The 21,182-nt window shown below is 36.2% G+C and overlaps 1 protein-coding gene across 2 annotated transcripts in view; it reads left to right on the top strand.

Moving 5' to 3' along the window:
- The window catches only part of Manba (mannosidase beta), a 107,748-nt gene that overhangs the window by 67,866 nt on the left and 18,700 nt on the right, over positions 1-21,182 (top strand). Inside the window, exons 10-13 of one of the 2 annotated variants that reach the window (XM_046459017.2) lie at positions 1,353-1,439; positions 5,839-6,006; positions 11,729-11,947; positions 14,989-15,153. In XM_046459017.2, the coding sequence (XP_046314973.1) occupies positions 1,353-1,439; positions 5,839-6,006; positions 11,729-11,947; positions 14,989-15,153 (639 nt within the window). The remainder of the gene's footprint in view (positions 1-1,352; positions 1,440-5,838; positions 6,007-11,728; positions 11,948-14,988; positions 15,154-21,182) is intronic. The other variant, XM_058583824.1, reaches the window with a different exon arrangement.

The following is a 21,182-nucleotide window of genomic DNA, read 5'->3' on the forward strand; positions in this document are numbered from 1 at the left end:
GCCTTGCACGTGCGAGACCCTGGGTTTGATCCTCAGCACCACATACAAAAATAAACAAGTGAAATAAAGGTATTGTGTCCAACTACAACTAAAAAATAAAATATTAAAAAAAAATAATAAAATTAATGTTGTTATGGAAGTACTGTCAGCATGTCTTGCAATGGTGAGTGAGAGCAAAGGAAATGCAATCATCCCTTGGTGTCTGTGGGGTACTGATTCCAGAATCCTATGGATACTAAAATCCATAAATACTCCAGGTTCCATATATAAAGTAGTGGAGTATTTGCATATAACCTGTGCATCCTCCTATATACTTTGACATGTCTCTGATCTTAAAATACCAAATACAATGTGAGTGCTATATAAATAGTTGTCACACTAGATTGGTTAGGGAATAAAGACAAAAACAAAAAGTCTGTACATGTTCAGTATAAATATGATTTTTTAAAAACATTTTTGGTTGGTAGTTGGCTGAATTCCTAGATATAGAATCCATAAATATGGAGGGCTAAGTGTATATAGTTTCAGTTCTAATATTACAGTTATCAGATATACAGAACATCATAGAAGAGTAGGACATAATAATAATGATGATGATATTGATGACAATATTCTGTAATATTCACTGAGTGCCAGGCATTGGTCTAAGTGCTCTGCATGTATTATTTTATTCTATCTTCATACCCAACCAATGAGGTATTTGCTATTATTCTCTACCCCCATTTATAGATAAGGAAACTGACACATGGAGAGGTTATACACCTTGATCAAATGCAATTGCCTGTGTATAGTAGAATCAAAGTTCTGAGTAAGGCAAATGGCTTGGGGGTTGGGCTTTTAACCACTTCATCATGCAGCCTTCCGAGGAAAGGTCTTCATGGTTCCAATATTGAAGTGGGCATGTAGTAATCCTCTTGGCCATCAAACATTAATTCCTTTATAAGTGAAGTCTGGTTTTTAATCACAGAGTATCCCTCTTTTAACCATGGAGTATCTCAAATTTTTGATGAAAATGAAAAAGAGTTAGGAATTAGAAGAATTTTGGGAAAGCTTCATTTTGTTTTCCCCCAACGTGTATTATTTCCTCTTTTGAATTCTCTTTTTTTTTTTCTACCTACCTAACATTTTCTCTTTTCAGGTTTTGGACAACTTTTGTGGAGCTCTGAAAAGTCCTAGATGTGCCAGAGCCTCTCCTGTGTGCTTTTAGGCACAGCAGGGCTCAAATGGTCACATTCATCAGCCAACCTGATTTCTCATTTATATGAAGGATAACCCCCCAAGTTCAAACTGAAGACTTTTTTTTTCTGTGTGCTTTAATTTACAGAAGTATTTTATTGCCTTTTATTTGCTAGGTATGGCAGGATTTTATGTTTGCCTGTGCCCTTTATCCAAATGAACAGAGCTTCATGTATTCAGTGGCAAAAGAAGTTGCTCACCAGGTATGTTATTACTATTGCAAGAAAAGAGAAAATGCTTATGTTTTAGTTTTGCCTTTTGTAAATTTCTCTCCCCATTTCATTTTGTTGTTCCTTATTAAATCCTGTGAAAAATCAGTCAGATAATCGAGTCCCTAGGTGGACCACCCAGTCATGACTTTAACACTGCCTATTTGCTGACAACTTTCAGATTTATGCCCTGTGCTAAGTTTTTTGCTGTCTACCTGAGCCTCTGATTGGAAGTTTTAGAGGCATCTCAAATGTAACATGTCCAAACCAAACTTATATCCCTTCCCCTAATCTTGCTTCTGCAGTTTTTCCTACCTCAACAAATGTTGTCATTTTTTGAATTGCTCCATTCAATTTCAAAAATAGAAAATAATTGACTCTGATTTCTTTTGTATTCCACATATACACACTTACACTTATAGATACAGAAATGCAAGGAAGTGATAATATACTAGCTCAGTCCACTGAAAAGGCCTACAAACAGTAGCCAGCCTAGTAGTATCAAGTATCCTTGTATTGAAATAATCTTTTCTATAAGAGAGAAAGGCGGCTGCTGGCACGATGGTATGCTCCTATAGTTCTAGTTACTTGGGACGTTGAAACAGGAGGACTGCTTGAACCCAGGAATTCAAAGCCAGTTGCACAGCCACAGCACAGTGAGACCCTGTCTTAAAAGAAAAAAGAAAAAAAAAAGGAAGAGGAGGAAGAGAAGAAAAAGACGAAAATGTCTTAATGTTGGACTGGGGTATAGCCCAGTGGTAGAGCACTTCCATACCAACCTAACATACTCAAGGTTCTGGTTGAATCCCCAGTACTGTGAAAGATAGGGCAAAGCTTCCTAGAGAAATGGGGGATTTGAGGTCTGGAGCAGAAATATCTAATTATCCTGGAATCTCTCTCTTTTTTTTTTTTTTTTAAAGAATGCTATCTATTATAATGTCATCAACTGATAATTTTAGCTACAGATTGGAGGTTGATCAGTATATGCTGAATATACTTATTTTTTGCAGGAAGATCTGTTTAGGGGGTGATTATGCTTTGAAACCCAGTTTACATTACTTTACCTATCTCCTGGATCTTAAGTTGCCATGTAAACTCAGTGGGGCATTCTTGGCAATATAAGAAAATTCTGAATCATAATGTACTCCCCTTTATCCAAATGAACAGAGCTTGAACTTGTACTCCCCACATAGCTAAGAACTTGTGAATATATTTGGCTAACATATTATAATACATATAAAATGTATTATAATATGTTAGCCAAATACTACTGAAACATTCGCTGGAGTGGTCCACTGGTATTTATAAGATGATCACTAAATCAGGATATCACGTCTACTTTCTAGATTTTACAAGACTATACAGACATACTGAGTAGATTTTATAATGCTCTGTTTTCCTCAAAGGAGGAAGCATTCATTTTTTCAGTAACTTCAGGTAAAGATACTATAGGTTATTTCTGACTCTGTTTTCAGCTTCTCATGTCCAAGTATCTTCTAGATTTTCTTTTCTTTTGCAATGGTGATATACAAAGAATAAGTGTTTTGGTTTCTTCTTTAAAAGTCAACCTGCCACTGTAGGGAGGTTGATTTACTGCTTGAGCCCCAATCTTGCAGTCTGTAAAGCTGGAATGATTTTATTCTTCTCATAAAGCCATTTTGAAGATTAAATGGCATAATATATGTAAATGAACAGTATTTATACTTAACTTCTCAGCCTTATACTTACTACACTAGTTCAAATTCTCATTTTTTTTCTTCTCTACAATTGGCATTTGTTTTCTAGTTAATGTCTTTAGCATGGGTCTCTCCCAGTGTGAGTGAATTCTCAGCAGAAGTGCCAAGGTCATCCTTCCAACACACATTGAGTGGTACCACACTCCTGCTCAGAATCTTGATCCTGGTCTATCTTGACATACAGATAACAAGGAAGTTATCAAAGTCAAAAGGACTTTGAAGAGACTAACCAATCAAAAGTAGGAAAATTTGAGATTCAAAAAGGATAAGAATGTCAATGGATTGAAATCCATTCAATATATTAAAATTTGTTTATAAGATGATATCTGCAGATGTATTCGGTGGAAAACCATAAAGAAATGCACAGAAATGACTACTGTAACACTCAAGATAGAGGTTACTTTGTCAGGAGGAAGGGTCTATGACTAGGAAGAGGTATGTGGAGGGCTCTGGGGGAGAGTTTGCTGCTTGGTCTGGGCAATGGTTATAAGGGTAATGGCCTGATTCATTACATCAGGATTGTTTTCTGTGGCTGTTTAATTTTTAAATTAAAGGTTTAAAAAGTGCATGTTGCATCCTTTGCTTGCTAAGAGCCCTCCAGAGGCTTCTTGTTGCTCTCAGGGTAAAATTAAAGATCTTCAGCATGGGGGATTCTGTCCCTGCCCATGTCTCTAGCCTCTTCAAACACGATCTCCCTCTTCCTCTCTGTGTCTTACCACATCTCTCCTCCCTTTCCTGGTGGACCACCTCATTGGGCCCTTCTTACTTTGAGCATAACTTTCTCTGGGAAAAACCCTTCTAAATCCTTAAATCTAGATTAGGACACCCTCATTTGCCCTTGGTGATTCAAACACACTTGTTCCGGGTTTTGTTGCCCCTATAAGATCGTCATCTCCCTGAAGCCTGTGGTTGGTTTCCCTCTATATCCCTTCTCCCTGGCAGGATTATTCATTGAATGGATAGCTGGATGGATGGATGCATGCATGAATAACTTTTAAAATATTAATCATAGTTACACAAGCTATAACATCTATGTACCTTCGGTTCTTTTTGTTTTATTGAAGAAAGAACCATTTTAGGTAAAGCTTGTTAAAATTTATTAGGGGTAAGACTTACCATAAAAGTCAGTGGAAGGGTGTCTGTGACACCGAGTCATGGAAGCTTTTTGCCTCTTTGGGATATTTTGTGTGTGTGTGTGTGTGTGTGTGTTTTCATCAGCATCATAAATCTGCCTGTCACAGTTGATAGCAGCTCTCACTTTGCAACATGTACTGTTGCAAAAAGGGAAAATGCTGTACTGTTTACAGAGTTGCTTTAGAAAACACAAAGCTTTTAATTTTTTTTAAATGAAGCATATCTCTTTCATATACACTATGCTGCTGTTACATTTATCTGAGTTTCACAGCTTCTTGTGGTAATGGTCATCACAGTGAAAGAGAAGGTTTTATATCAATAAGGTAGTAGTGTCAAAACATATTTCTGAGGAATTTCTCTTGACCATCGACTCATTCCCATTTTCAAGGACATCAAAGTGCCCACCTATGCTGGGGCACATGGCCCAGTATGTCAGAAGACAGAGGCATGCTCATGTCTGTCCTTAGCATAACAGATCTGGATCCTTTTGCCTTTACTTAGGGCTGGCCCAGGTGGGCCCAGCTCCTACTGGCCCTATTGCTCCCATCTGGCAGTGTTTTCAGACAGACTCTCTGACATCTTCTTTTGTATTTAGGTATATTCAGTAGCTTATTAAACCTTAGTTGATGTCTTAATACATGACATTGAGAGCTCTTTCAGGAGACATTCTCTAACCTGTTTTCCACCTGCATGTCTTTTACTTCCAGAATCCCTCTAGTACTCACTCTCTTTGTATCATCTTCTCTAGTTCTCTTTCTGGTTTTCTTAACTTAAAAAATTATTTTTTGTTATACAAATTTATGGGGAACAATATGATAATTTGATGAATGTATGCAGCGTGTAATGATCAAATCAGGGTGGTTAGCATTTCCATTTCCTTAAACCAGAATATTTTTATTAACATAATAATTGTACATATTTATGGGGCACAGTGTGATATCTCAATCCATGTGTTCAATATATACTGATCAAATCAGGGTCATGAACATTTCTATCTTCTCAGCCTCACTTTGTGTTTGTAGCCTGAGTTCTCGCTTCTAGTTATTTTTAAGAGGCAGCAGGGGAACCTCTGTCCCTCTTGCAGTGATAGTGCTTGGTCTCCTTCATTTGTTTCTTCATACAAAACTTCAGCTTGCTCCTGAGAACTAACCCCTGTAATGTAATGTCTCTTGCCTTTTGTGATTCTTGGAACCTTTTCATGGCAATTCAGATAATGATCAGGTCTATTTCTTTATCTGCTTTCTTTTTTTTTTAAAAAGGATTATATTTTCTTCAGTTTTTGTATGGCAGAGAGAAAGGATTACTACCTTATCAGTGTGTAATAAATCTAGACACAAAGAATCTCAGAGAATTCTTAAAATGTATTCCCACAGCTAACATGACTGACAATTTTCTAATGAGTTCCCTGGCACAGAAGAATTTGTGTGCCAAAATGCAGTAGCTATAATTTTCTGAATAATTATAGCTCTGAGTCTTTTATGTTAAGTATTGGAAGATTATTTTTAAGTTTTCTTACATTTCAGGTCAGGAGACTGAAGTCTCATCCCTCTATCATCGTATGGAGTGGCAATAATGAAAATGAAATAGCACTGATGATGAATTGGTATAATGTGAAAATAACTGATCTACCAGTCTACATACAAGACTATGTGGCACTCTATGTGTCAAACATCAGAAAGATCGTCTTGTCAGTAAGTAGTGGCTTATAATGCAGTAGAATTGAAGATTTTTTTAAAATGAATGTTTGAATATTGGTATAATATATTTTATGCCCCCTTTTAAAGCAGTAGTATTTTAAAAAGTAGTATCACTTGAATACAGAATATTTCATTGTAATTCTGAAGCATATGAAAACATTTGTGGATTGAATGTAGACTTATTTGAGGATAAACTTGTCTATGGAACCCTTCATATGTAACCTATAGGGTGTTTGCAAGTTGCAGGTGCCTGGGGTTGGGGATATAGCTCAGTGGTAGAGTGTGCTTGCCTAGTGAGTGTGAGTCCCTGAGTTTGGCACTGCCCTAAAACAAACAAACAAAACTATGACAAATTTCTGGTTGTCACCGACTCTTTGGAGTCTATCCATGGATCCCTACACATTTAGAATCTCTAGATTAGATGATTTATTGACATGCCCAGTCTAAAATTCTGTATTCACAATATTAACACAGAATTTGGTATATATCATATATGAATATGTTGGTATGTGATTTAAGGGTACAGGGAGAGGCAATATCTTGTTCCCAGTCTCATCGTAGAGCCCTTCCTCTATGATGGTTCTATTTAGACCACTGTTTGTCCAATAGGCATGTTAATAGAAGTTGGCCTTTTTTGTGGGAGGAGGAGGCAGCATTTTTTTCAAGAATGCTTTTAAGAGTTTTTAAAAATTTTTTTTAAACTTTAATGTTTAACATGTGATTCAATAACCTGGTTACCTTTATAATTTTGTATCTGTAATTATAATATGTCCTGAAGCAATCTGAAAAAGGATATTTTTTAAATGATATATCATATTAGCATCTTAATATGCCCAGTATGGTACTATCCCATTTATAATAAGAAACTTAAGTGAGCACTTATGAAAAACATAGGTTCAAATTTATGGTTTACTTGATATGTTAAGTATGTGTCATGAAGAACTTTTCTATTCACAAAATGTGATGGTATAAGTTTTAATTGATATTTTTAGACCATTTATTTTATAATCTTATTACTCACAGTGATTATGTTTTTCATATCTGATAGATATAAGAAGTGGATTTTTTTTTAAGATGGACACAATATCTTTATTTATTTTTATGTGGTGCTGAGGAACCTAGTGCCTCACATGTGCGAGGCAAGCACTCTACGGCTGAGCCATAACTCCAGCCCTAATAAATAGATCTTATAGTATAGTGATTAAGCACTAATACTCAAAATTCTGTCTGGGTCACTTATTGTCTTGGGGAAATTGCTTAATCTTAGAAAAGTGAGCATCTGTGTATCTCTTCTTCACCTCTGAATTGGAAATATAATGCCTTTCCCACAAGGATTAACTTATCCTAAAATGAGTTGTGAGTCATAATTGATATCTGAAAACTTCTTTGAAGATGGACAGAACTAAATGCTATATAGTAATTACTGTTTTTATTTCTATCAAACATAAGATATGTAAGAACTGCTATAAATGACCCATTTACACTGTAATGATTAGTTTCCTTTGGACATCACACATTCTGTTCATGCCTTTTTTCTTTATCTTATGATATCTGGTGGTCTAAGTAAGCATTCAAGATCATGATCTAGAGGGAGATCATCTGTGAATTTGGAGGAAAAAAATATGCCTCAGTAATAACTGATTTGTAAGTGGGGGCAACTTATAATACATCATCAAAGCAGATATTTTTAGGCAGAAGCCCATTAGTAATTTTACTCACTGGCTCTGTTTATCAAATTGTTCAAGAATCTGAGTTTCATATGCTTGTAATTCTAGCAACTCAGGAGACTGAGGCAGAAGGATTGCAAGTTCAAGGCCAGTTTCAGCAAATTAGCAAGGCCTCAAGCAACCTAGTGAGACCCTCTCTCAAAATAAAAAATAAAAAGGTGGGAGGGGAAGTGATTCAGTGGTTAAGTGCCCCTGGGTTCAATTCCTGGTACAAAAAAAGAGAGAGAGAGAGAGAGAGAGAGAGAGAGAGAGAGAGAGAGAAGAGAAGAGAAGAGAAGAGAAGAGAAGAGAAGAGAAGAGAAGAGAAAAGAAAAAAATCAAAATCAAGATTACTTGAATTATAATCTCACCATCCACCATCCTTATAATATTTTAAGTCAACAAATGTGTACTGAATACCTATTACCAGGAGCAAAGCCTCAGTCCCAATGCTGAGAGGATACTCTTTTTTTTAAAAAAAATTTTATTTATTTAGTTATTGATAGACCTTTATATATATATATATATATGATGCTAAAGATCGAACCCAGTGCCTCACACATTCAAGGCAAGTGCTCTACCACTGAGCCACAAGTCCAGCCCTGCGGGGATACTCCTAATCTCATGGAGCTTGATTAATCAAACTGTGTCAGTAGGATACAGGAAAAAACAACAACAACAAAAAACCCACCAGTTTTACAGGTGAAAGAAGTGCTATAAAAAATGTAGTTCCAAAATGCTGAAGACTATTTGAAAGGGCCACTGATTTTAACTGGCAGAATCTGAGAAGGCTTTCAAGTAAAAGGTGACATCCAAACTAAACCTTAAAGGTAGAGTAGAATTTTGAGGCAAAGGGCTATCCAGTAGGTATTTTAGGCCATTAAAACAATAATTAACATGTGATTCATGTGGAAGTGTGGTACGAACGTTTAGGAAACAGGAAGCAATGTCTAGCACTAGAAAGATTCGTGTGGTTTTGTCTTGGATTTGTGTGGGGGAGTCAAAGATAGAAAAGACTGCCTGGAAGGAGGTCATAGAAGGACTTTGAGTCACTTTAAGATACTGGACAACTTTATTCAGTAGAAAACAGCAAGCTAGTGAACATCTGGGGAGAAAGGGTGAACTTTATCCGACCCAGGTTTTCCTAGAATATATCAGTTATAATAACTGAGAACTCCAAGTTGCTGGGAATGTGTTATATGCCAGACATTAATACACTAATTATAATAATTACATTAGATGATGCTATTACATATTAATATGTTAATTATATAGTGCTTCATATAATTTATGTATTTAATTTTTAAAAGCACTGTATAATATAACTAATATATTTATTTTAGAAATGATGACATTGGGGAGGGGTTAGAGAAATTCAATGCACAAGGTCATAGAGGTCCTAGGAATAGAGTCTGGTGACAGGGAACTGGAAATTAGGTAATGGAAAATATTTTAATGTAGAGTTGGTGCTATTCAGAGTGACTGAATGTAGGAATTGAAAGAGAAAAGGAGAGAGTCCTACTTGGGTACCAGTAATCAAAGTAGGAAGCACAGTTGAATGTTTGGTTTAGTTAATAAGGGATTCTGGTTTGAAAGGGTGGATTTGAAATGTTGGCCAGACAGGGCAGGTGGAGATGTGGAGCTGGTTATTGGTAATGTAAGTGTGGAAGTGAATACAAGGTCATGTGTGGAGGTGAAGCTGGGAGTAATCAGAGCACTGATGAGAGGAGGTGCCTTGGGAGAGGGAGTAGAACAAGGAAAGGTTAAAAGGAGAGCGGTGTCCACCTGAGAATGGAGAGGTTAGCTTGAGAAGGAAGAATCGGAAGGTTGGAAGAAACTAGGATGTGAAAGAGTAGTGAACGAGCAGCCAGGGGTGGAGAGAGCTTCAGGAATAACAGGAGGTAGATAGGGTCATCTTTTCATACCCCCCAGAGAGGGGCTACTTAGGGATTGAAAGGATTATTTCATTTGATGAGTAGGAGTTCATGGGTAGTTTCTGAAAACAATTTCAGTGGAGTGGAATGATCAAGACTTGAATATCAGGGGCTGAAGAATAAGTGAGTTGTAGAGAAATCTGAGGGACTACAAGGGATGAAGGAAACTTTTTATTGGGACAAGAGGAGGCCTAAAGAAGCTGAAGGAAAACGGCAGTGAAGAGAATTTTTTTTTTTTTTTTAAAAGAGTGGAAGCTGGGCATGGTGGCACAAACCTGTAATCCCAGTGGCTCAGGAGGCTGAGGCAGGAGGATCACGAGTTCAAAGCCAGCCTCAGCAATTTAGTGAGGCGCTAAGCAACTCAGTGAGACTCTGTCTCTAATAAAATACAAAATAGGGCTGGGGATGTGGCTCAGTGGTCAAGTGCCCTTGAGTTCAACTGCTGGTACCCACCCCCCCACCACCAAAAAAGAAAAAAAAAAGAGTGGAGAATAATTTATTGGCTACAGAACCAAAGTGAAATTGAAAAATGATCAGAAGACAGGCTGGCAAAGAAAAGTAGTTAGATTTCTTTCTATGTCAGAAAACAAATAAGGAAAGAATATGAATGGATATACCAAAAAAATGTGGCCTAATGGAGAAAAATTGAGAAAACTATTTTCTGAATGTTGTTCAAGGAAGCCTTACTGACCTTCTACAATGTTTTAGATTTCCCAAGAGCCCTGAACCTTTCCTTCAAAACACTCATCACACTTATAATTAGTTACTTGTTTAGTTTCTAGTTTCAACTCTAGGTTGCAGACCATTATTCTAGGAGGCCAGTCACCATGTCTGTTCCTGCTGAACCTCCAGGACAAAGGACTATAGGCCTGGCACATAAAGAGAGCTCAGAAGAGCTTTGACGTATCAGTACTTGACAAAATGAATCCTCTTTCTGCAGACCTGAGAAATGTCTCACACGCAATGAACACTTGACCAAATGGTGCTACATGAATGAATCTTCTCAATGAAATAGAAAGTGAACTCACCTATTGAGACGATAGTAGCTACGCATTTTGAGTTCTGTCTGTGTGCTAGGTACCATATTAGGTACTCCCCTGCCAGCTACTGTAGCAAGTCAGCACAGTATTTCAATGGCTTACATGAGAAAACTTCATTTTTTACTCACAAGTGCTATAAAAGGGCTACTCCTGACTGGCAGGCAGCTGTCTTCTAGAGATCCAAGCTTCTTCCATATTCCAGTCATACCACCTCCTAGGCCCTTGCCCAGCAATGGTGGAAAAGGATGAAGACGAGGCGCATGGCCTCATACAGATACAGTGAGACTAGGAGACCCTTTCCCAATGGCAGCTCTATATCATGGAAATGAGAACATGAATTTTGGTAGACACTTGGTCATTTCATCCACATATAAATCGTTTACTCTTTATAGTATCTCTATGAAAAGGGTTTGTCATTTTCCTCATTTTATAGGTAGGAGTACTGAGCATTAGACATGTCCCCACATACTAAGATCCTGGTTTGGAATTAAAATACAATTGTGTCTGACTCAATAGATTTTGTTCTTAACCTGAGGTGCTAGGTGCATGTGATTCTGCCCCTAGGGAGCCTTTGGCAATGTCTGTAGACATTTTTTGGGGGTGGGGTGAGAATAGGTACTACTGGCATCTAGTGGGTGGAGGCCAGAAATGCTGCTATATCCTATAATACATGAGACCTCCCCCACCTCCACATACATCTCCACAACATATCCAGTCCAAATGTCGATAGTGCCAAAGTTGATAAACTCTGTGCTCAACTATATGCTACCTATGCTGGATAAGAGTGGAGGTGAAACGTGATTGAAAAGATTAGCAAGAGCTGTTGTGAGGGATGAGGTTAAATGTAATTATAAAGGGATATAGAGGGTTGGGAAAAGCAGAGTGGTACTGTTGGGGAAGGAGGTAAATCATTCCTGTTAATTTTCTATCAGTTACTTGGCATTTCTGGGTCTTGATAGTATTTTTAAAGAATAAATGATCTGTACTTTATCAAATGAAATTATTATCCTTAAAACCAATTTATTTCTGTACTCAGAGGGACAAGAGTCGTCCTTTTATAATGTCTAGTCCTTCAAATGGAGCTGAGTCCATTGCAGAAGGCTGGGTCTCTCATGACCCTAACAGCAAGAATTTTGGTGATGTCCATTTTTATGACTATCATAGTGATTGCTGGGATTGGAAAGTTTTCCCAAAAGCTAGATTCGTCTCTGAGTATGGATATCAGTCCTGGCCTTCCTTCAGTACATTACAGACGGTAAGCCATCATTTGTTTGATTTATGGTGATTCAGGAGAGTAGACTATGGACATATGTTGCTTCTGATCAGTGCTTCAGAGGGTCAAATGAAATCTACTTCTTATTTAAATGAAAGTTTAGGAAGAAGATGGAAGAAAAATACTTTTTTCCTTCAACTTTTGGATAGCTAAATTCTTATAATCATCATTTTGGAGATTATAACTTTTCTGTATCTTAATTTTTGTGTATTTTTTGTTTATTTTTCACATATTCCTGCATTTTTAATTGGTGCATTATAATTATATAAAATGGTGGGATTTGTTTTTACATATCAGTTTTAATTATGTTCCTTTAGGAGCATTTGAAAGTTAAATGAAAACTGGTGGTTGCTGAAGTCTGAATTCTTCTTGCACATGAAAGTATCTCTTACTTGTTCTTTCTCTAATCCTATAGCTGTTTTAACATTTATAGAGATTCAGAACTAGATATTTCACTACAGTAAGAAAGGTGAGTGTGATAAATAAATCTTGGTCTAATGTTATTAAGTTTTAAGTTTTTTTCTCCTCCTTTCCCATTTCATTCTCCTCTTTCTTCATGCAAGTATATTTGATTTTCAGTATGGATTTCCATGCTCTCTGTTCTTAAAGATTCTGTTTCAGATTTGTATTTGTTCTTTTTTAAAATTTTTTTTTAAATGAACTATTTTTTAAAAGAACACATTTATCATTATATTGACAAATATTTAATAAATGATTACAATCACAAATATCTGAATAAATGTGTACACCAATAATAGTTAAGATTATTTCTATATTTAAGACAATAGATAAGCCCACTAATAATCTGAATATACATGCAATAACACATATATTCAGTTTGCAGGAAAATATTTCACTCTTAAAAAAAGATCTTTACTGAGATTTAATTCCTTGCTTTACAATTTACATATTATGAATAGAAGAAAAGAATCACTTTTTTCTTTAACCTTTATTTTAACTTAACCAGCTAAGTTCTTAAAATTATCATTTTGGAGATTATAACTCCTATTACTTTTATGTGCACAATTAAGTGGTCTTCAGTATGTTCAGAGTTCTGAAATCATTACCACAATCCAATTTTAGAACACTTTCATCATTTAAAAGCAACCCTGAATCCATTAACAGCCACTCTTCACTGTCCTCTCTCTCTCCTACCCCAGCCTTAGGCACCACCAATCTATTGTCTATGTCTATAGATTAATCTATTCTGCACAATTAATATAATTGGAGTTAAACAATATGTGGTCTTTTGAGACTGGCTTCTTTGACTTACCATAATGTTTTCAAAGTTCATCCGTATTGTATCATGTATTGGTATGTCATTACTCTTTTATTGCTGAATAGTATTCTGTTTTATGGATTTTCTATATTTGGCTTACCTGTTTTTCTGTTAGTGGACATTTGTATTATTTTCATCTTTTGGCTATTATGAATAATGCTGGCATGGAATAGTTCTGCACATGTTTCTTTGTCAACCCATTTTTTATTGCACTGGGTGTGTACCTATGAGTAGAATTGCTGAGTCATATGATAACTCAGTGTTTAATATTCTGAGGAACTAACAAGTTATTTTCTGTGGTGACTGCCCCATTTTACATCCCTACCAACAATATATGAGGGCTGCAATTTTTCTGCATCCTTGCCAACACCTGTTATTTTCCATTTTTTTAACATTTCTTGGAAATATACATTTACAGAAACTTTGCATTTCTTTGATGTTGATTTTGTTGAGTTTCATCTCTTTCTTTCTTTCTTTCTTTTTTTTTTTTTTTTTTTTGGTACTAGGGATGGAACCCAGGGACACTCAACCGTTGAGCCACATCCCCAGCCCTATTTTGTATTTTATTTAGAGACAGGGTCTCACTGAGTGGCCCTTACTGAGGCTGGCTTTGAACTCATGATCCTCCGGTCTCAGCCTTCTGAGTGACTGGGATTACAGGCGTGTGCCACCGAGCCCAGAGAGACTCTTTTCATTGTATATCTTCCTTTGAGAAATATACATTCACATTCTTTGTTCATTTTTAAATTGAGTTATTTGTCTTTCTCTTATTACATTATGAGATTTTGTATTATGGATTTTCTTTAATCAGATATATGATTTGTAAATATTTTCTCCCAATGTGTGAGTTATCATTTTACTAACTTGATGGGAGCACTTAAAGTACAAAAAGTTTTTGATTTTAATGAAGTTCTACTTACCAATCTCTTGAGTTTTTGGTATTATAGCTAAGAAATCCAAATGACAAAGGTTTACACCTATATTGTCATCTAGAAATGTTATAGTTTTAGCATTTAGGTCTATGACTTGTTGTGAGTGATTTTGTTCTGTGTGTATGAGGTAGGTGTTTAGATTTACTTTTTGCATTTGGGTAGCTAGTTGTTCCCACACTGTTTATGGAGAGGCCTTAACAAAATTCTGATTTTTAGAGGAGAGGTGTGTCATTGTTTGGTTTGTGTCTTTATCAAGATTCAATACATGTTTACCAGTTTTGCTTTGTAATCACTGAGGAATGAATAAGTAATAAGATCAAGCTCTAAAACATTTAAAACGTTTATAATTGTAATAGTGGTATTACAATATTCCTTTTTAAGGACTGTGACAATTTCTGTTAAATCTGTTGATTATAGTTTATTATTCTGTTTTGATAAAATAATAACATAAAATTATGTTTACCTAAGTAGATGAAATAATATTCTAAAATATACATAATTAATGTTTTAAAAACCAGAAATATGTTTTGATAAGGCAGTGTTTTTGGGAAAGATACCAAGAAATAACTTTCTAGGTTAGAATAAGGGAGATTTTAAGTGTCAAATTCTGGTTTTATGATTCTACTTTGCACAAGGATAGTTTTTCCCAATAACAAGCATGATGACAAAAACATTTATGAAATTAAAGTCACAGAGCAAAGCCTAAGCACTTTCCCAGAGTGTAGAGTGCTTTCCAGGTTTGTCAGGAGCTCACAGAGAAGCAGTTTTACCCCTAACTTCTCAATCTGTAACTCTCCTTTTTTATTCAAAAGGTCTCATCTGAAAAGGACTGGTTTTACAAGAGCAATTTTTCCTTTCATCGACAACATCATCAACATGGCAACGATGAAATGCTGTATCAGGCTGGACTTCATTTCACACTGCCCCAAAGCTCAGACCCCTTACGTCAATTTAAAGACACCATCTACATTACGCAGGTAGGTTGTTTTCATTGTGAAGCTGAACAGGTTTCTGTAGTTAATATAAGTGATCATGTAGATTTGGTAGGTTTGATGCTGTGGAAAATATTCAGGTTTTTCATTCTAGCAGTATTTTCTTCACAATACATATGATAATACAAAAGACTTGACATAGTTAACTTGGGTATTTGTTTCTCTTGGAAGAGTCTATGAAGTTCTAAAACAAATTGTGTATAAAAATGCTCCCTAGCTCAAGATTACTATAAAGGTTCAATAACTAAGATGGTATCATTTCTGAAAGCTAAAACAACAGTGGAACACAAGCAGGTCCAGAGATACATAATATGGCTGCCTGATTTATAGCCATGATACCATTGCAATTCAGTAGGAAAATAATTTGATCAATAAGCAGTGCTTTATCAAATGGACATCTTCATGGGAAAATAAACAAACCTTGATTCCACATGTAAAAATGAATTTGATTACTGATCAAAGATTCAATTATGGTGGCTGGAGTATAGCTCAGGGGTAGAAAAAATGCTTAGCATGCCCAAGGCCCTGGGTTTGATCTCAGCACCAAAAACAACATACAAATAAACAAACAACAAAAACAAAACTCCAAAGACTTAAATGTGAAAGGCACTACAATAAATTTTCCAAAAGAAAACATAGGGGAATATCTTCATGACTTTGAGATAAGCAAAGAGTTCTTAGGACATCAAAGCACTAAATCTAAAAGAAAATACTGATACATTGTACTTCTTATGGGCCTCTGAATACAAAAAGTGTCACTAAGAGAAAATGCAGGTTATGATTGGGGACTGCTGGTTGTAATTCATATATCATTTTTTTCATTTGGCATGACTGGGGATCCACCCTAGAGCCTTGTGCATGCTGGGTGAGTGCTTCACTGTTGAGCTATTCTCCTACCACAATTTATATATATGTCTAACAAAGATATCCATAGTGAAGAACTTATATAAAGCAAGAAAGAGATGGAAAACATTTAAAACGAACAGAAATCTTGAACAGGCACTTCACCTAAAAAGATACCCAAGTAGTCAATACATATATGAAGATGTGTTCAATCTCATCCTTGACCAAGCAAATGCAAATTCAGGCCATACCAGAATACCTCACCATAACCAACAGGATGGCTAAATTTTTTAAAAATTGACAGTACCAACTGTTGGTGAGGAAGTAAAATAGCTGGAAATTTTAGACATGGTTAGTGGGAGTGTAAATGTGTTTAACCACTTTGCCAAAATTTAAGGCAGTTTCTACTGAAGTTAAATATTTGCTTTCCTTTTGAATGAGCATTTCTGTTCCTAGCTTTGTACCTAAGAAAAACAAGTGCATATGTTCACCAACAGACATCTAAAAAAGATTTGTGCTGTGACAGTCTGCATCTTATTGGATATATTTTTAAAATAGTTCAATAGCAGCATATTTGACATACCATAAAATTCTCTTGTTGTAAGTGTACAATTATGTGATTTTTTATATGTTTATGGAGTTTTGCAACCATCACCATGATCCAATTTCAGAATATTTGTTATCCTCCAAAGATCCCTTATGCCTGTGTATAATCACTCCTCTTTCTTGCCTCTGACCCAAAGAAAATATAAACCTGCTTTCTCTCTTTTTAGATTTGACTTTTCTGGACATTTCAGACAAATGAAATCATACAATAGGTGGTCTTTTGTATCTGGCTTCTCTCACCAAGGAAAATGTTCTTGAAGCTTATGTTTTTTAGAATATGTATATTGTGTTTCATTTCTTCTTTTTGTCAAATAGTATTCTTTTATATTGATATACGTATTTTGTTCATTCATTTCAGTTGACGGACATTTAGATTGTTTCCACTTTAAAAAAGAATTTTGTAGTCCCACCAGCAATGTACAAGAGTACCCTTTTCCCCACATCCTCTCCAGCACTTGTTGTTGTTTGACTTCATAATGGCTGCCAATCTTACTGGAGTGAGATGGTGGTATCTTAGGGTGGTTTTGATTTGCATTTCTCTGACTGCTAGAGATGGTGAGCATTTTTTCATGTACTTGTTGATTGATTGTATGTCCTCCTCTGAGAAGTGTCTGTTCAGGTCTTTGGCCCATTTGTTGATTGGGTTATTTGTTTTCTTATTGTTTAATTTTTTGAGTTCTTTGTATACTCTGGATATTAGGGCTCTATCTGAAGTGTGAGGAGTAAAAATTTGTTCCCATGATGTAGTGCAAACTGGTGCGGCCAATCTGGAAAACAGTATGGAGACTCCTGGGAAAGCTGGGAATGGAACCACCATTTGACCCAGCTATTGCCCTTCTTGGACTTTTCCCTGAAGACCTTAAAAGAGCGTACTACAGGGATACTGCTATATCGATGTTCATAGCAGCACAATTCACAATTGCTAGACTGTGGAACCAACCCAGATGCCCTTCAATAGATGAATGGATAAAAAAAATGTGGCATTTATATACCATGGAGTATTACGCAGCACTAAAAAATGACAAAATCATAGAATTTGCAGGGAAATGGATGGCACTAGAGCAGATTATGCTTAGTGAAGCTAGCCAATCCCTAAAAAACAAATACCAAATGTCTTCTTTGATATAATGAGAGCAACTAAGAACAGAGCAGGGAGGAAGAGCAGGAAGAAAAGATTAACATTAAACAGATACATGAGGTGGGATGGAAAGGGAGAGAAAAGGGAAATTGCATGGTAATGGAGGGAGACCCTCATTGTTATACAAAATTACATATAAGAGGTTGTGAGGGGAATGGGAAAATAAACAAGGAGAGATATGAATTACAGTGGATGGGGTAGAGAGAGAAGATGGGAGGGGAGGGAGGGGGGATGGTAGAGGATAGGAAAGGTAGCAGAATACAACAGTTACTAATAGGGCATTATGTAAAAATGTGGATGTGTAACCGATGTGATTCTGCAATCTGTATTTGGGGTAAAATTGGGAGTTCATAACCAACTTGAATCTAATGTATGAAATATGATATGTCAAGAGCTTTATAATGTTTTGAACAACCAATAAAAAAAATTAAAAAAAAAATAAATAAAATTAAATAACAGGAATTTGCAATAGATCTGAATTTTTTTAGAGAGAGAGAGAGAGAGAGAGAGAGAGAGAGAGAGAATTTTTTTTAAATGTTTACTTTTTGGCGGACACAACATCTTTGTTTTGTGTGTGGTGCTGAGGATTGAACCCGGGCCGCATGCATGCCAGGCGAGCACGCCAAAAAAAAAAAAAAAAAAAAAAAGAATTTTGTAGTTGTACATGGACAGCATGCCTTTATTTTATTTATTTATTTTTATGTGGTACTAAGGATCAAACCCAGTGCCTCACATGTACTAGGCAAGTGCTTTGCCACTGAGCTACAGCCCCAGCCCTGTTTCCTCTTTTTGACTTTTATGTAATACTGCTATAAATATTCATATAAGAATCTTTGTATGGGCATATTTTTTCTTTCTTTGGGGGGTTAGGAAATGTATAAGTGAATTGTATGAATGTATAAGTGGAATTGCTGAATTATATGGCAAATTTATGTTTAAGTTTGAAAGTTAAACTGCCAAACTGAATATCGGATAGTATTTTCTTCTTAATGTTTCCATATTACTTTTTTTTTTTTTGGTACTGGGGATTGAAATCAGGGGCACTCAACCATTGAGCCACATCCCCAGCCCTATTTTATATTTTATTTAGAGACAGGGTCTCACTGAGTTGCTTAGTGCCTCACCATTGCTGAGGCTGGCTTTTTTTTTTTTTTAAGAGAGAGAATTATTTTAATATTTATTGTTTAGTTTTCGGCGGACACAACATCTTTGTTTGTATGTGGTGCTGAGTATCGAACCCGGGCCGCACGCATGCCAGGTGAGCACGCTACCGCTTGAGCCACATCCCCAGCCCTGAGGCTGGCTTTGAACTTATGATCCTCCTGCCTTAGCTTCCCGAGCCACTGGGGTTACAGGTTTGCCCCACCATGCCCAGCTCCATATTACTTTTTTTTATTGTTGTTATTAAATATTTATTTTTTAGTTTTAGGTGGACACAATATCTTTATTTTACATTTATGTGGTGCTGAGAATTGAACCCAGTGCCTCATGCATGCTAGGCAAGCACACTACCACTGAGCCACAACCACAGCCCCTCCATATTACTTTTTAAGTTTGAATATTTTGCATTACATACCTGTGACTACACACACTTAAGATTATATTAAAACTGATACTTATTTACCTGTTTTTTCTTGTGTATATTTCAAGTTCCCAAAAAGAAGGTAAGACTCAATTCCAATCATTGGTTGCTCTGAAGTAGATCAGAAGTTTTTGTTAAACATGATCGAATTTCAATCTTTTCTATTTTAGCGTCAAAAATTGTACCAATTTTTTGGTACTGGGGATTGAACCCAGGTGGCTTAAGCACTGAGCCACATCCCCAGCTTTGTTTTTATTTTGAGACAAGGTCTTATTATGTCCTTAGGGCCTCACTAAATTGCAGAGGTTGGTCTCAAATTGCAATCTTCTTGCTTCAGCCTCCTAAGTCCTTGGGATTAAAGGCATGTGTCACTGCAGCCTACTAAATTGTGCCAAGTTTTATCCAAACTTAATCTTATCCTGTATGAAAACACAAATCCTTGGGTACGAACTGCAGCAGAAAATGGTGAGCCAGAGGATAATTATTTTTAGAAGGCAATGAAATGATGAAGAGAATTTCAATGTTTTATCCCTAATAGCTGTCCCTTGAAAGGGTTGCAGTTCATCTTTTTTTTTTTTAGAGAGAGAGAGAGAGAACTTTTAATATTTATTTTTTAGTTTTCGGCGGACACAACATCTTTGTTTGTATGTGGTGCTGAGGATTGAACCCGGGCCGCACGCATGCCAGGTGAGCGCGCTACCGCTTGAGCCACATCCCCAGCCCCTGCAGTTCTTCTTTTAAGATTTTCATAGTCAACATTCTGTGAAAATATTTTGATTTATAAAATAGGTCATTCATATTTGTGTGTGTGAGAAAGGAGAGGAACCTTTACAGTTGTTTTTTGTTATCTTTCCTTCTTGTAGTTGTTCATTTTATTATTGTTACTTTATTTTCCCCCTTAAAACCACATTCAAAGACCTGATAGAAATAATCTTTTCTGAACTGATTAGCATTTAAGGTACAGAGTTAGGTGCTGTATGTACAAGTGGAATTATCTGTGGCTGTTTTTTTGTGGCTGATGGGTTTTTTCTTAGATTTTAGAACTAGTTTCCTACTGAGCTTTGGTTCAGAATTGGACTTGACCTTTATGCAGTTTGTTACTTGCACTTGGTGATTTCTATTTTGTGTTAGATGGGATCTGCAATGAAAGGAGAGTGATTTTTTTGTTTGTTTTTAGTTTTGGTATTTCTTGACCAAAATACAGACAAGAAATGTTAGGGCAGGACAGGGGCTGTGGCTCAGTGGTAAAGCACTCATCTAGCATGTGTGAGGCACTGGGTTAGATTCTCAGCACTGCATGTAATTAAATAAAATAAAGGTCCATTGAAAACTTAAAAAAAATACGCACACACACACACACTCCTAAACTAACTTTTTTTTTTTTTTGGATTGGGGATTGAACCTAGGAGCACTCAACAACTGAGCTACATCCCCAGTGCTATTATTGTTTTTTATTTTAATACAGAGTCTTGCTAAGTTGCTTAGGTTCTTGCTAAATTACTGAGGCTGACCTCAAACTTGCAATCCTCCTGCCTCAGCCTCTCAAGGTGGTGGGATTACAGGTGTGCACTACCATGCCCAGCCTAAACTAACTTTTGAGTGATGACTGCACCAATCTGGCCTCTTATTCATCACCTGGACTGGAAGCTGGGCTAATGACAGTCTTTACTGACCCCCTTAGCTTAATAAGCATCTTCTAGTGCTTTCATTTATTCTTTGCATATTTGTTGATCATCTAATGATTACTTGGAGACATCCCTGAGAAACTCATATACTTTTAAAAAATTATTTGTTCTAATTAGTTATGACAGTAGAATGCATTTTGACACATCATACATAATGGAG

Source organism: Marmota monax, unplaced genomic scaffold (genome assembly GCF_021218885.2).
Source record: "Marmota monax isolate L192 unplaced genomic scaffold, Marmota_monax_Labrador192_F-V1.1 WCK01_AAM20220418_F8-fsc00002, whole genome shotgun sequence".
Taxonomy (NCBI): domain Eukaryota; kingdom Metazoa; phylum Chordata; class Mammalia; order Rodentia; family Sciuridae; genus Marmota; species Marmota monax.